Raw genomic sequence first — 17,828 nt, 5'->3', positions numbered from 1 at the left:
TCTCTGATGTATCCACAGCCATTGCAATGCTTCTCAAACTGTAATATGCTCACAATTACGTACTATGAAAAACAGCTTTGCACAGAAGTAGTCTCAACCGCTGGTCTACAAGGACAGCGATTCACTAGGATTTCTCTGAACTCAGAAGCACTCACAAGCCTACTGCTATCCTCCTGTGCATCCTGTGGCAGCTGACTCCTTTAGCCATTTTTTACCGGCCCACTGCTTGTCAATAAATCACTGTGCTAATTCCTGTGACGCCTCCTGTGAAGTGCTTTGGGAATTGTGGCAAAGACTTCTGGGCTGCATCTGAGAACTGGTGGTGAATGGCTGACTCCAGGTTGACATGATGAAGAAAGGTTAAGCTCTTCACCCGAGCAGCCTCTTAGAAAGATTCATTGTGACTCCAGCTATCCCTTTTCTATCAGCAAGGCTATCCTCTGCATCTGCCTGAATACATAAGGGAGTTGACATTTGTCTTCTGTGTGGCTCACATACTTAAGTTTTCCTCTCTTCTCATTACCCGTGAAGGGTGATTACATTTCCTATGGAATATCACTGGTGATACATCACACTTCAGGGCTATGTTCCCCCCCCCCTCTAATGGGAAACTGTGGTTACTTCATTTTTTTCCTTTCTTGAATACCAATCCTCCCACAAGCCTGCGTGTTAGCCACCAGCCTCCCACCAAAGAAGAATAATGGGACTCCTACTGAAGCTCATTAATAGTAAATTATTTTCAGTTAGTGAAGACGATTTTCTCGGTGAAGTCTCTGAAGAGCCAGGGACGGTACAGCAGAACACTGTCTGCCCCACAATTGATTTGAATACAGTGGTTTGAAGGAAACCTCAGACTTCAATAGCAAGCCATTAAGAACAGCTATTTGTATGGTGCCTGCCTGAACACTAAGGATAGGAGGGAAGGTAGAGGCCGTCTTTCCTGATCAGTTGATTATTCTCCCCACCCCCACCCCCATACGGTCTTCAGGTAAACACTGGCATCAGAGGTCTGAACTAGCAGTCACAAGCTGCGTAAAAAGCCGTAAGTCACAGAACTCACACTTAACTGTATAAAGCAAGGATTTTTTTTCTTTTTTGTAAAACAAAGTCAAGGCATTTACTAGTTTTTTCCAAGTCCATCTTTCTGGCAGATGAAGCAAGAAATGCCCAGTATACACAGATGCCAAACAGTTCAAGGGCATGCTGTTTCTACAGGACAGACTTCTCTATCCCTCCTCTCACTCCTCTCATAGTTCTCCATGACACTCTTAGATTTGGGCAGGGAACTGCTATCTGGGCGACTTTCAAAGCAACCCAAGGGAATTAGGTATCTGAATCCACACTGGACTTCAAAAGCTCTAGACCAAGCATTTAAAAACCTTTGAAGAGGATGCTTAACAAAAATATGCAGACAGATTCCAAGTCTACACGTGTATACATAATAAATATAGCACTGGAAAGGTCTACTTCCATATCAAACAATACTTTCTGGCTTGTGCTATAAAAGTGCATGCTCATTTTTGCTATCTCTGACTTCACTCAGTGGGTACTTATAAAGAAGCAGGAACAGAGCTGGTTGAAATTCAGAATTTCTAAAATATCTGAAAGGGCCTTTTTTAAACAAAAATATGTGCATATTTACTCAATTAATTATCTGTATTCATTTTAATCTGGAACATTTTTGCTGGGGAGGAAAAGGAGGAATGAAAAGCTTTTCAGCTCAATTTCCTCAAAAACTGAAACTAGCAGATGGCTGCCCTGTGCTCCATGAATGCCCCTGCCACTGCACAGTGTATCTGGGAAAGTTAAACTCTGACAGCCTCAGTCTTGGTGGGGGACAGCAGAGCATCGAGATTGCTAGAAAGTGGAAAGTGCAAGACACCTTGGAGCCATGTAGCAATCAGCATTGTAGTTACAGACATGGAGCCCAAGTCCGGGCTCCTTTAAACCTCTAGGCAGCCAGGTTGAAAACCTCACCATCTCAGCCCTCAGGTGGCAGATTGTCCAGGCTCTGGTTGGACATGACCAGAACCCATACATCTTCATAAAGCATCTCTCTCTGGGCAGCCCAGTCTTTAAAAGAATTCGGTCAGAAAGTCCCTGACCACTTCTAAGCAGGAGCTGCTACGAGAATGGAACTGCTATTTCTACACAGCTGCGTTTCAAAGGAGAAAAGGCAGGGAAGAGAAAGAAGCCAAAGAGTAGTTGGGGCCACTCCAACTGTGAATCAAGCAAACACCACTGGCCGTCAGTTTGGTCTGGGGCACAGGGGAACGCCTGACACGCACACACCAGGAGTGAAATGGACTCACAGGTATGCAACATCCATATTTTCTAAGCTGAAGCCCATAAGGCAAAAGAAATGACAGAAAAGGTTCTCATTCATGAGAGAAAACAGGTGGCACTGCTCCCGGGTGGGACAAGAGGGGGAAAAGAGAAGAGGGACTGGGGGTACTACTGTAGTGCTTTAACTAGCCACCATATAGTCGTGCTCTACTGCAACAGCTGAAGAAAGGCTCAGAAGTCAACCAGTATCCACAGACAGAGCCTCCCACAAACAGTTAATCTATTGTAAAAATATTAGTCTTACTCATTTGACCAAAAGAGAGAAAAAAATTCCAGAGCTGGAGAACACAGTTCATTAATAGGAAGCCGATCCTCTACTACCTGCTGTCAAAAGCAGCTTCTGAAAGCAGTTGGTTTTTTTTCTGCAGAGAAGCTGCTGCTGGGACTTTGCCAGTTCAGCAGTTAAAGGTAATCTCAAAGAATCCCTCAGAAAATTGTAAAGTGCTCAGGCTGAAGAACAACAAGGTGTTCAGGGACTGAACTGCTTGTTTTAATTTGCGTAATACTAGCAGCAAACAGCGCTTCAGAATTATTCTGATTAATTCACCTGTTCCAGAAGCAAGACAAAACCAAGCCAGCTTCAATAAATAACTGGACCTAAAAGTATTTGATTTGATCTCCATCTAGGTAAGGAAAAGTGCAACAAATCGGGCAATAAAAAGGAAACTGATGTTATTACATTGTTTTTTCTATGTACTAACAAGGAGCTAGGGGTGTGCATTGACACAACACAGCAGTCAATAGGATCTGACTCCTCATTGTCAGATCTGTTCCTTTTACTATTTGGAAAAGGATAGATACAGGTCATCTGAGTACTCTCAAAGTCTCTAAAGATAGTGCCACAGTGCACATACCTTCCTCCTTCACAGCAGCCAATACATTTCCTCTCCCTTTGCTTAACAGACTGTTAAGAGCGTGCAGATCTCACCCCAGAAGTGTGCAAGTAATTCACTCAAACGCAAGAATAAATCCTTTCTTACCTATTCCCCACTTACATTTTTAACAATGTAGCCGTCAAAACACAGCAAATTGATTTTTTTCCCCTTTACTGTCTCCACACTGCCTTTCCAGGGTATTTTCAGTTGTTCTGATTAAAAATTTACCTCTTAAGTACCACTGAGGACAGTGCATTTCTTGATTACAGTTTTGTATACTTTTTTCAGCCTACCTACATATCTTCTTTACAAAGATGTGGAGTTATATCCGTCCTTCCTTACAAAGGAAGATGTGGAGTTACACCTTCCTTCCCTTCTCTTTCTAATACAAAAGACATTTTAGTATCAAACTTTAAAAAAATCAGGTCCCAGACCAGTAGGAAAACCACCTCTCTGCAAAATGCAGAAAATACTTTTTCAGAATGAGGATGTGAAGCCATCACACCTGACAGGATGATGCAAGGTACCTAGGAGAAGAGACAAGGCATGCTAAGCTGAAAACAACATTTGCAGGGCTCACACAATGCAAAGATAAGCAGCCTCGGCATTTCTGGATTCTCATTGTGGTGCTGCATTTAGGGGACAGGTATGCACCCTAGACTCTCTGTCTGTCCTCTTCATCAGGGACAACTCAGGTCAAAAACATGTTCTGCCACTTCTACCACGTATTCTACCATGTGTGATTAGCCAGTATTTTCGCTATTACTTTGGACAGGTATGCTTTCATTACCATCCCTGGAATTCCATGCCTGTGCAGTCACAATACTTAGAATGTCTCAGAAATGCAAGACACTGCTCTTACTGGGATTCTCTGCATGGCAGCAGTTTTGATTTGCTTATTCATAGTGGGCAGAGACCTTTCTACCTTTTGACTGCCATTCAGCCAGCCTTTCTTTTTCCCTGTGAAACCTGTTTCCTTTCTGAAACTGGAGAAGTCTTGACCACTGAGAAGGAGATTACTTTCCGATTTAACTTCTGAAGGTCATTTCATATTGATTAGATAGCTTAGACAAGTTGAGTGGTAGAAGGCCTGAACTTAAAGATATGGAGGGTACAACAGCCATCACAAAAAGGAAAAAAAAACCCTGACTTTCTTTTCTCCCTTCAGTATCAATATAGTCCAAAATATTCTCTTTGTTTTTGCAAATGTTTGTTCACTAGAATGTTCCAAAGGGAAAAATGTCAGCCACAAATCCTCACTCACCATGTATTTGCACAGCAATGCTTAAAGGTCCTTAAAGATCTCCAAGGATTTGAAAGAAATTCAGTCAGGTAGCAGAAACCGTGCCACTGTCTTCCGGTGGCTGGTTGCACGGCTCATGCAGCATATGACAACTCAAGGCAAGTCACAGTGAACTGACTTTACAGACCATGCACAGAAAAATATGTTCCACAAACCAAATGTATGAAAATCTAAATGTTTGCAGCTAATGCATCAAGCAAAGAGAGCTTAAATCCACAAGACGGACTGTGGAAAACATTTTGCTCACTGCAAAGGGACATTTCTTCTCTATTCTGCTTGCCTTACAGACACCCCACTCCTGTTCTTGCTATAACTGCCACAGTTTCGCTCAGTTTCCTTGACATTTTAGCAAAGCTGCAACGTTTTCTTTGTATCTGCTGCTTTATTCTTTATATGCCTGAATAACGGGTGTGTTACAGCCACATTTTGTGTTATTCATCTTAGATGAAGTGACACCCTGTGTTACCAGGACAAGCATGATACAATATTTAGATTCCAAGATTATCCTGAAAATCAGGTGACAGTGGGCCTTACTTTCCCATCCACATTCGATTGTACGGGTCTGTGATGGCTTTTTACGCTATGGGCGATGGGAAGATATCAGCAGCTGACAGGATTATCCTTTGACCTGTTCAGTCTCATGTACTGCTCGCTCCCTCCCCCAGATGCATGTTCTGAAGGCAAGAGCCATATCTCACACAGGTGATGTTCCTCTTTTGTTCAAGGATCCCCTACTCCCAGATTTCCCAGTCTGACTTTGAATCTAAAGCCCCTGAGCAGCCGCCTAGGGTCCCAAGTGCTGTTTGGCAGCTGAGATCCACAGGCCATCTCCTCTCATGTGATATCTTGTGCAGACACACGTCTGTAACATGGAGAGGCATGTGGGGATTGCAGACACCTGAGAAGTCCATATTCTCCTTTTAGTTCGACACTTTTGACTCAAAAGGAGCATTTGGGGCAGGTGGACCTGTTTGGAATTGCTAGGATAAAAGCAAAGGGAGGAATTTCTTGTGGATCAGAGGACTCTTGCTGAGCATCCCTACAGTTATCCTGGTTTCCAGAATCACTTTACGCAAAAGCTACCTACCTTGACTTAGTTGCTAAAACTCAGTTCTCTGCTTGGAACGGAGCACATGGATTTTTTTTGCTCTGTGAGGTCTACCTGTTGCACTGGTGAACAGGAATTTAGAGGAATGACAAAATTCAAGAGAGGTAAATACAGAAATGTCTACATGTCCTAACTACTGCTAGTACATTGTTTTCTAATAGGAATGCTTATTTTTCCACCTCAAAGTAACATGTGACTGCAGTATGAAAAAACTTTCTGCTTGAAACATTTCACAATTGATCTAGCCCCACTAGGCTGGCATCCGTTACAAGTAGTTTCAGTTGTAAGGAAAAGAAAATAAAATTTTTGCAGACTAAACTGAACCAAAAAGTTTATTTTCTGGAAAGCCTTCTTCACACATCGCACATTACTCAGTTTACCTCAATGCTGGGTCATTTAGTTAAGTTTACCTAAGATGCACTTAGGCTGGAATGGTTCTTAATTACCCTAGCATAGTAACTTGGCATTCTCCTAAATTTGTGCTTTTCAGCAACGAGACTCCTTCCTGCTGTATCTTTTAATTGCCTGTGCTTTCCTGGAAGATGTCTCAACATTATCACCTTACCAAGTGGATAATCAAGATTTACTTGTTTTTCCAGACATCTCTTCCTTGTTTAAGGAATTACTTGTCTCATGCCTTTTTTCCCCCCTTCCCTTTTCCCTTTAGAGGAATACATTTTCACTGCTAATACACACCATAATTGCAATGTACTGGAGCATGGTTATCGGTCCAAAGCCCAGTGGAACCTTGAAAGGTTTCTGAACCACAGAAAAGTCTGTAAGGTAACTATACAGTACCACACAGACAGCCTCTATAAAGGATCTTAATTAAAAGACCTCTTTCTGTATTCTAAACTAGTTTTATTTGTATAGCATTTACTGTTTTCCAATCTTTATAATCCTAAGAAAGGTAGTTTAAGAAAGAAAATAAGACTGCCAAATGTCCTAATTCCTCATGAAATCGGTATTTTTAAAGGATGAAAAAAGTCTGAATTCTAAATTCTAGAAGTGATTAATTACAAGCATGAACTTATTAAGCTGCTTGTAAGTAACTAATATTCAAGACAGCAGCACTGCAGGCTTCCCTATCCTATACACTTTTCTCCCATCCTCCACACCAGAATCACTACAAATTCAAGATAATGATTACAAGCATCTAGATCTGTAACATACAGATCCATAGCAACACTGAGGATCTCTTATGTTAGTTTCTGTGCCCACAGGCTTTTCTGCAACACTGAATTAAAGAAGCCTCTATATCATTCCTGTAACAAGACAATTATCTTGGAATTAAGACTAAGCAGAACACTCTTTTCAAAAAGTCAGTCTTCCAAAGGCTTTAGAGAACAGACAAAATGACTTACATGGCTTATATCATTGGTCCGCAAAAGTTACATATCTGCACATGCCCTGTTCTAAGAAGAAAGGGCAAAGTAACCATTATGTTATAGTATTTATCTATAATTATTTTTTCAATGAAGTAGATAATCTCCTTGGAATTACTGTTTTTTAATGGGACATTTTAAAAGATTTATTTTATGGTTGTTGCAGTTGAACAAACTAAGCGGACTACAACATCACTTAACAACAATCCATTAGTGTCACCACCCAAATTCTTCAGACATGAAAGTGAGAAATGTCTCCTCCTTGTAGTGTCAAAACATATTTGGATGTCTGCTGAGTGAGGGTTTAATGGCTTTAGAGGACAATACTAGGAAAGTCCTAAACCTGTGTGACAATTCTCAGCGAGCAGTCATCCTCCCCATGTATTTGCAGAAGTCACAGAGGGAACCAGAGGTGTATTCCTTGCGGAGGAAGAAATGACCTTGTACCGAACAACTGTCACTCCTGGTATACGTTCAGGATGTGTCAAAGCATATCAAAGGAGAAAAAACAGAGTAGAAATCCAGAGCAGTGAATCCTGTTCCTGTCTCACCACTCTACTAGTATGGAAGATAATATTCTCAGTAAAGAAGAGAAGAATGACCCATGAGCTGAGCCATGACCGATGCAGTGCTGCTGGCGAGGCTCTCCCAGTGTCTGTGGATTCCTCCAGTGAGCTGCAAGAGTAATCATGGAATAATACTGCCTCTGTTTGAGGGAGCAGGGAACAAGATTTCTCCAAACCTTCAGCCTTGGAAGAGCTGCTTACACTAGACACAGGATTTTCCCCCAAGAGAAGATGTAACAACAAAGATGATGGCATGTTTGGTATCACCAGGAAGAACGTAGACAAAAAGTGGCAATGAACACAGAGGTGTTATGCAAACAATAAACATTCAGCATGAATGAATGGAAAGGACCAGTTCCAAAAATGCGTCCAACATCCCAATTTTTACAAAAACTGTTGATTGTATTGTATTAGAACCATCATGATAGAAGACAATTAAATATATTTTCAGAAGGATCCGTGTGAGCAGCCTTCAATGCCCATGCGCTTGTGCTAACTGATACTATGGTGCAGTCCAAGTGACAATAAGAAGTTATCCATACCCACAACAAACTTGCTTTTGAATTTCTCTGTAAGATACAGTCTTGTTGTTCTTTACAATGAATGGTACTCATTATCTTAGCCTAGCCTATACTCCTCTGCTGGACACACCATTTTGAGTATAGGGTTAAGATCCTTTCGCATGATTTCCATGCGAGGACCACTCAAGAATTAATGACTCAAAGCTTTCAGATGCCCACACAAATTCCATTGGCATTTCTGTTTCTTCACACAGCAGAAACAGTCTCATATTACCCACACAAAAAGGGTAAAAAGGAAAAAGAGAAAACAAACAAATACATATTAATCCACTGAACCACCATGAAAACTAGGCCATAGAATAATCTAACCATCCAGTCTGCAACACACAACTGCAACACATCAAATTGAAAAGAACAATAGGGTCAAACGCCTGGATGTAGAAAGAAAAAAAATAATCTATAGGTGTTGGAGCACAACATGAAGCATTTTCCTATCATCTTCAAAAAACACTGCAGTTAGGTTTACTACCTGCCTTTCTACAGCACCAGAAAAACAAGTCTCAAAGAAGAGAAATTATTTTAAAACCTTGTTTTAGAAAGTTGGGTAGCCAGCAGCATATTTACTCCTTGATTTGGAAGCAGCAAATTGAAAAACAGTCCATATGTAATAGATGATACTTGTCAGTTTTTGAGACAACCGATAGTATCAGTTGGACAAGTAACCTGTGCACCCAATGGTCGTGTCAGTGCTGCTATATCCATAAGAAGGTATTCTGAAGCCTGAGAGATTATTCAACAGTGTAAATAAGTGTCAGAAAGAAAGGAACAAAGTCTATTTTTTTTCTCCCTGTTGAACACCAACAACAGGATTCTGCAACAAATCAATATTAGCCCTGACATTTATAGTAAAGGTCTACTAGTGAATCAGGACTAGAAAAAGAAAGGAAGAGAACAAGGAGACAAACACCAGTCACTCAGGAAAGACCAGGACTAGAATATCAGACACATTATGGATAAGAGTGTCACACACTGGCAGATGTATTGAGGAAGGCAGTTCACTGCTGCTGTGGTGAACTGAGCAAAACCACATCAGGGTTGCGGTCTGAATACCAGAAGCTCAGTACTTGTACAAAACTGAGATATAAGATAATGTTTTAAAGTAAAAATCTTTCTTCTTGAAAGTGTTGCAAAAATGTTCTGGAGCTAAAAAATTAAATGTGCAAACACTGTAAGAATCAAGAATTTCTTGGTATATAGAACTAAAATATTCATATTCTGACCACAGGAAAAAAAGTGTTAAAAGTTTTACTTACTTTGGATGGGTAAATTCATCCACTAGGACAACCTTTTCTATCAGGTCTCCACCAATGGTTCGAGCCAAATCATAGAAATCATTCTGAGAGTATGTTTCAGAAGGCAGCCAAAAGGAGATGTCATTGATCAAAGGTGGATATCTGCTGAGTGGCTAAAAAATTAAAAAACAACTTTATAAGTGGCTGGACTTGGCAGTTATACCTACAATCGTTTTGAACTTGTATAACACACAGAGCACACATTTTAGTAGCTTTCTGAAATGTTTTTTGAAGTGCAAACTGACCTTGTAAACAAATGAGATGCAAGATTTTATACTAGGAAATGTCTTTTAAAGATCCCCTCATAATCACTTTGATTCATTCATTTAGAAGAAAAAACTTGTTTTGTTTGCTAAAATCAGCATTTATGAGCCTGAATACACTGTTGGATTAGAGCCGTTTAAAAGAAAGAGAACATTTTAACTTGATTATTCACTGGGTAGAATTGCACTTTTGAAAAGCATTTTTCAGATTTTTTACAGATTCAAAAATTCTTATCACATTCATGTATAAAATTGATATGTATTTTATATAATTCTTATATAACACGATATGTTTATCATTTGTACTGTCCAACTTCTAAGAAAGTCTTATCAAAAGGCGCCTTTTTATTAAAAGGTTACAATAAGAAACACCCTTTGGCTTAAAAAGAGGAATCAGTTCACTTCCCAGTGGTTTTTATAGACATCCAAGCATCTACAACAACAAAAATATTGCTGTTAGCATTATTATTAATTCCACAGGTACCACAACAGACTCTTAAACATAAAGGGGCATCTTTGCTGCAGACAGAAAGACCTCATCTTGTGGTCAGAACAGTGTAACTTTTTATTTGCAAAAACAGGAAGAGAAAGAGAAACAAAACAAGACAATTATTAATTTTTCAGTTTTGATGAGACTTCCCTGGAGTCCACAGGTTTCAGATCTCACCTTTGCTGAGATGTTTCTCCCTTTGAAGGAAAGAAAATGTTAATGCTCTTCTTTCATGCCCTCTAGGTCATGCAATATTTTACTTCAGTCTTCCACTAATGTACTGCAGTTGAAATAAGCAGTTTTGCACAAGATTGTTGGAGTCTGCAGGAGAAAACATCTTTTCTTATTTTGCTTATATGTATATGACAGCCGATGTGTACACCTTGGTCGACACAGTATATTATCTCACTCAAAAATGTATTCCATGCCTGGGAATGTTTTATGATGGAGCAGTGAAATCCTAAGTGAATACCTGGCTAAAGCAATAAACCTGTTAAAAAGGCAAATTTACAGCATGCTGATTTACTCAAATCCTGTTCTGTACAGTGTAAAACAGTCAATAAATATCTGATAAGGAATACAGTGCAAGTTAAATTAATAACCCCCCAGTGAATAAAAATGTGAATCACAAATGATTATCCAACTTGTTAAAGGAATAAACTTGTCAAATGAATTCATATCCTGTACACCAAATTAAAAAAAACTTGCACAATAAATCCGTCACACAAGAGCTTTTGATAAAACACTAATGAATGAAATGTAAACATCTCCTCTGCTATACAAAAGTCACAGCTGCAAATGCTGGAGATACTCCTCAGTCAACAATCCGATACATGTGTTAGTGTAAATAAAGATAGAATCCTGCAGCAGACCTCTATATTCTCACCATACCCCTATCTATCACTATATTTACCACTGCTATATTTCAGCAACCTACTGAACACACTTCAAAGCTTGCGGGGACTAATCCAAAACTCACTGAACTCCCAGCTTCAGGACATTTAATTATTCAACCAGACAGTATGGCTCATGAGCCTAAGCATGACCACTCCACTTGGGCAGCTGCCTACTTTCATTCCCACAGGTACAGGAACACTAAAGAAAAATAATTACATGTTCAAGTAACTCAGTAATATCCTAAACCCCAAAAGGAGCAGAATACCCACAATTCATAGTGAGTGAGTATTTGCTATCAAATTCAAAAGATGCAGGATTTTGTCAGGCACATGAAAACAGCACTCTTTTTCCCACTTAAAATGAGATGTACACAAAGACCCAATGTGGTCAGATCTTGCAAATGTACCTGGAACAGTCTGACTCACATTATCAGTATTATCAAATTCCATGTGAGCAAAGTTACTCAAAGATGTAATAAACTGTAGGGTCTGGCCCTCCTGGATTATCAAGTCTATAAGAAAACTGCTTCTTTGACTCTATCCATGGTGTTACTAGCCTAGATACAGAATTATTGTAATTTTGTGTGTGCAAGCATGTGTGTATGCTTGTGTGTGTTACAAAGACTGGAAGGACAAATGCTTAAAACAGTAAGCGTAACTTTTATTATTATGTACTAACATTTTCTCAGAGCCTTATAATGCAGAAAAATCTTTTATGGTAAAAGGCAAGGCAATAATCCTGTATTATACTGTCCCTTCACCACCTGGCTGCAGTCAATATCATTGCAGTAAGTATTATATCAACACTAAAGTTAGTATAAGGATAAAATTCCTAGTTCGCAAACGTATTGATCTGTTTGTTGTAGAGCTACATGAGCTACATAATTGTTTATTAGCTACCCCTAAAACGTGAACAGGATAGGACAAGAGTCTCCAACTGGCAGGTCAAAATGAAGTTACTAAGTTTGTATTCAGGCACCCCAGTAAATACATACTGTGGTCCAACAGATCCCGTTGCCATCACTGTCCTCCTTTCTAAACTCTCCTGCCCTTTAACAACAGAGTGGTCTAAAGCCTATTGACTTTGATCCCTTTGCAGGTTCAAGGCAAAAGGCAGCCCCAAAGACTGTTTCCTTATGAATTTACAGACATTTTAGAGGCTCCCCTTGAGAGCAACATGTTCTTCCCACTACACTTTCTGCTCTGCTGTGACCTCCAGCCACCGCTTCCAGCTACATCCTCTTCACGACCTAGGTGTGCTCCAGCACAATGCTTGGAGAAGTTAGCAGGACACTGGCTGGCTCCACTGCCTGTGTGTTGGCTGACTCCTAGTACGCTGTCCAAGCCTTGAAGCTCCGTCATCCCTCCTTCCACTGCCTGACCACCCCCCTTAGGTTTTTGAGGAACTGAAAAGAGGTTTAGGAAAAGATAGAACTGATGGCACCTGCAGAGCACTGCTGCGAGGCACTGGCCAGGCCTGGCGGACAGTGCTGCCAATGCACAGACAACTCTGCACCGCTTCTTTGGTCCCATCAGAGCTTTGTCACCACAGCGCTACTTCAAATGTTCTGTTTAGTTTCCATTTCAAACACTGCAGTGCACTATCTTTGACATTTCTCAACAGCCTTGGAAAACAAGAGTGCTTTCCCAGTAATTACACTACCTACAGGACTCCACTGAGCCCACGTTGTAGGGAATATTGCAAATAATGACACTGCATTTTCCATCACCCAAGGTGAAAACATTTAGGAGTACTGAATTACTATCTTTTTTTTTTTAATAATAAAATGGAAGCTTATGATGATCCACCCTCAATGATCCATGTTTACTAGTCATTAGTCACACTTCCTTCTGTGGATAATAAATAAGCCAAGTACTTACTAAAACTGCAAGCTTTTCCCTCTCAGGATGCTAATTTTTGTATAGAAATGAGTAGCTGGACATCAGTGCTGTACCCTGCTCTGCCAGCCTGCCTCGCCTGTGCCTGAGGAGTGCATCACCGAAAACTCAGGGCTGTGACTCTTCTGCATGGTTTGTGACAGTTTAGGGCATTCCTCATCCCCAGCCCTCTGCTCTACCTTTCTGTCCGACATTACTGCCCTTGCAGCGGCTGATAAAACGAACACGTGCCTGTTCCTCCACCATTGCAGTTCACAGCCCACTGTAGCCAGCTGAAAATTGCCTCTCTCAGTGGTTTATGCTAATATGTGCTGGATGAAGTATTGTGGCAGCTTGAGGTACTGGGGGACAGCTGTCTTAAGCAGCAACAGGATCCACCAGATCTGTTTTATCTGTCAGCATAAAATAGCAAATACTTGGTCTCTGCATACATTGCCACACCAGGGCACTACTCTGGACACTTTGGCAGCAGGAATCAAGTGGTCACTGTAAGAGTAGTTTCTGTTTGTCCGCACACAGCAAAGGAACATCAGCTAGCCTGGATCCAGATACCTCACAGCAGCACAGGAGAGAAAACACAGTACATGGCAGAAGCCCCCACCTCAGGAGGAAAAACAGCTGGGGATAATGCACAGCCAGTGCCAGCAAATAAGCTGGCACAAGGCCACAGAGCGTCTTTAGCCCAGAGTCCCAAAACCCAGGATGAACCTCAGCACTTTCCACAAATATTTGGCATTAGGAAAAAAAACCAAACCAGCATTTTCCCAGATGCAGTAACCCTGAGTGCAGCATGCTGAGGGGACAGAAGTTTTGTGCTGTGGCTGTTCACTTGGTTCCCTCCCTGCTGCCAGCTGCAGACAGGGGGACACAATGAACGAGCGACAAACACGGTGGAGGAAAAAGCTGTACTTGTATTTTGACAGCGGCGACACAAATGCAAGGTTAACGATGACACGTACCAAAAACTGGGTTAGCAACTCCACAGCAGCCAAACTATTAAAAAGCCAGCCATGCTTTACTGCCATCACCAGTCTAAATCAGAAAAATATGAGACTTAGCAGCATCGCGGCTGTCAAGCTTTAACAGTCCTGCATTGCCCATGTTTTGGGGAAATATGCACATAAACTATACAGTTTTAATGCAATGTCATATTCTCATTGAAATGAAAGCTACAGTCCTGTAATTAATATATAGTCCTTTCCTAATATATTCCATGGTGAAACTACATTAATTCAGTGTTATCATAGGAAATTTAAACACGTAACAGGCATGAAATTCAAATTTGCAAATTTACAACTGTAACTTAGCCCCCTTGCACATAATGAAGTTTCCTGTATTAGTGTGTATGCTCCTAGATTTACACTTTTGTATTTATGACCAGCGTAGAGAAATTACGGTTGCTGCAGGAAACATAATTTTGAATTTCTTGGCTGTCATGGCTTAAAATTCACAGTCACAATCGTTCCATTATGATGAGTTTTCTACCCTTCCCTTCACCAAATCAATGTTTTTCTTAGTTATATACAGTAAATTCTATATATTCATATGTGTATACACACACACCCCCCTATCCAAAGGAGGAAATGGAGAAATTTCAACAGAGAACTTCTATAAAGTCTGATAAGCAGATATACAGGTATGTTCTGGGATTAAGCTCTTAAAACCAAAGCAAATGGACCAGTTTGGGATTGATGGACTGCTCTGTCCCCCTGCAGGGAACGGCAGAAGGGCGTTAGCCTCCAGTGGTGCTCCGAGCTTCACAGGGAATGTACACACAAGTATGATCAGCCCTTTTTGGACGACAGTCTGTCTGCTCTTCCCAACAGAGCTCTTCACCTCTGCAAGCTCACATACAGGTATGGGGAACACCATGTGTCTATGGGGGAACATCATGTGCTCCCTGAATTTCAGGCACTCTGCTTGTACATGGACCATTTTGAGTGGAAGATGTTTTCTTTGTGCATGGGTGAGAATGCTCTGTCCTTGGTTTAAATATCATGTCAGTGCCTTTGAGTGTCCCAAATGGCTTCAAACCACACTGTGCATACCATAACTATGGACCTGTTACATGGAACCAAAAGGGACTAAACAAATTCATGGTGGACAGATCCTCTAGTCACTATTAAACAGAGCGAGCCAACTGCATTTTTGGTTCAGCAGCTCTCTCACAGCTTTAAGCAGGATCAGTAAAAGTAGAGAAAGCTCACACTGTTTTCATACTCGCTCTGCTGTTCTGCTGTTCTCCAAGCACTTGCTGTTTGCCATCATGGGAGACAGCATACTTGAGCTGGATGGTTAGGTATAGCATAACAGGTCTTTTCTCTTTAAGAAAATTGCTTCTTTCATGGCATTCTAGTAATTACAATATTACCAAACCAAATCTCCTTTCTTCTTCCAGTTTAGTGATTTCTCATCTTAAAGCAAGTATGAAGGACAGCATAAAGATGTTGAGCTACTGAAGAGAACTGGGTGTACACCACCTTAGATACAACTCTTCTTAGGCATGGCAGCAACACTATGCAATCAAGTCTTCTAGGGGCTATAGGGCTGGGGGAAGGGAACGGATTGTCCAAACTTTCCCACAGCCATCCCCATTTTCCTCCCTTTTTACTTTCTAACCAGCCTGGCTCCTTTCCATTCCTAAAGGTTTTAATTTGTCATGGTTGACTGAAATGTTTGATTTCTAAGCTGTGTTTAGGAGCCCTGGTTCCGACCCTGCTCTTTCGTATGAGACAAGAACCCAAGCAAAAGCTACCATCGGCCACACGGAGCATTTGCCTACAGATACAGCAGCTCACTGGACTTGCCAACACACACCCGCAGGTCGAATCAATCAAATAATATCCCAGTTTCCAGAAGTTCACAGCCCTTCATGGGGGTGAAAAAGGGGGAGGGATATCAGACTCCCCTCTGGAGATCAATACCTTGAAGAAAATCATACATTTGGCAGAAAGACAGGCTTGTTTGTCAGCAGCAGCCTGCACAATTAAAACAGCATTGTATTACAAGTCATTGCTGTTCCTCATCTTGGCAAAGCACTCTCTTTGCCTTTACCTCCCTCATCCCTGGGGAAAAACAATCATGGAATTATGGAAAGAGAGGAAGTACCTTGTGGATAATATAAGAAAAAACCCCAACATTATCAAGCAACACAGTAAATTAAACTGTTCTCAAAGGTGAAACACCCATTCTAGGTCCTGGTTGAGCAGGGAGGTGCCATGGGGCACAGACTGTCTTTCTAGGTAAGTCTCAGCCTTCAGTGTGGGATGAAGCAGCTGCAGCCCCTTAGCAGGGGCCTGAAGCTGCAGCTTCATGCCTGGCCAAATCAGTGGACCAGATCCCCCTCTGCTGTGCGGTGCATGCCGCCATCCAAGCTCTGTCCCCTTCCCACCTAAGCTAAGCCCTATGGGGTCTTGTTGAAGATAAGAGTTTCTCTCTTGAGCCATATTACAGGTTCCCTGAAGGTGCAAAACGAGAAAGAGTTTAATTGCTTGTATTCTGCCTAAGTGGTCACCAGGTAGCGCTTCGTATCATCTCATTTAGTCACCTTTTCCAATGCTAGTGAAGCACCTTTGAATAGAAAAAACCCGCGAAGACTCATCACAAATGCACACACACGTGCACATGCACAAGAACAAATATGACCTTTCTTGCATGCTAGAAGTTACAGCGTATTATAGAAAAGCCTACCTGACAAAGGAAAGTCGATACCTAATATGACACTGAAAAATTAAGATGGGTAAGAGCCAATGAAAAGATTAAACTTCCTAGATAAGCTGCTCCACCTTTTCCAAGCACCACGAAGAATGCACAAGAGGACTGGTGCTGTGGCAGAATGAGTAAGAAGAAAGCTTGCCGTTAAACATGTTCATCCAACCAAAAGTAATGCTAGTTATTAAGTCTCTGAGGTCCCACCAGAAAGGGACACTGTGTTGTTATGCACAACATTATTTTATATTGCAAGCATTTTATTTTAAAGTCGAGCTTATTTAAATCTGTCATGGACAATGCTCCAAGTTTAGAGTCACAATACACTTCTCTAAGTGCAAATATGTCTTTTAAACTGACCTGTGGTCAAAAAACTGAGAAACAATGCATGGCTTTTGAGATGCTTTCCAGACACAAAAGGATCACTTCTATTGCCACTGAAAAGGTTATTTGTATATGATTAGTAAAGAATTGAAAAAGTGCAGGAAAGACATACAAAAATGAAAGGATAGACCTAATCCTATTAAAAGCAGGGTTGTTGCAGTGTACACAGCAGAGAGGTATTTCCAGATACCCATGCACTTGGGCATTTGGATATGCCTTGCCACTTGTGATCTGATTATAAAAACCACCAAAAGATAAATATAAATGATTCCTAAATACCAGTGATGGACTCTCTGCTCTGTGCTTGACTAGTCAAAAATAAATTTCTCATGCCCATAGAACAGATAGGACTCACACAGAGAACCACCAAAAGGGATGTCTCTTTACTACTCACTCCCACATCTCAGCTTCTTACAACCCCCTTTTGAAAGCACCAGTGTGAAGAAGAGATTAGCCTGACATGTTCCTAATGTGGAACATGTAGTAACTCCTAGTTTCAGGTCTACTGTGGAAAAGTATGCATTCTCCTCATGCTTCTTCCTCAGCTCCCAGTTGCTGGCCTACTGGTTTCACAGTGCTAATCTTCTCCCACTTCAAATACACATATATCACTGCAAAACAACTAAAAGCCAAGAAATGCTTTTTCTGGTATCACTCTTCCATTTGAGCAGTTGTTAACAGAGAACTGTTGTGACACAAAGGGGAACAGATGGGACGATCTATTTATTACAT

General features: G+C 41.0%; 1 protein-coding gene across 3 annotated transcripts in view; it reads right to left on the bottom strand.

Annotated features, from left to right (window-relative positions):
- FARS2 (phenylalanyl-tRNA synthetase 2, mitochondrial) overlaps nucleotides 1–17,828 on the bottom strand; it is a 251,353-nt gene that overhangs the window by 70,637 nt on the left and 162,888 nt on the right. For all 3 annotated transcript variants that reach the window (XM_072853239.1, XM_072853238.1, XM_072853240.1), the window contains one exon: nucleotides 9,418–9,569. In XM_072853239.1, coding sequence (XP_072709340.1) covers nucleotides 9,418–9,569 — 152 coding nt within the window. The remainder of the gene's footprint in view (nucleotides 1–9,417; nucleotides 9,570–17,828) is intronic.

Source organism: Ciconia boyciana, chromosome 2 (genome assembly GCF_034638445.1).
Source record: "Ciconia boyciana chromosome 2, ASM3463844v1, whole genome shotgun sequence".
Lineage (NCBI taxonomy): Eukaryota > Metazoa > Chordata > Aves > Ciconiiformes > Ciconiidae > Ciconia > Ciconia boyciana.
This window is presented reverse-complemented; position numbering and strand designations above follow the sequence as displayed.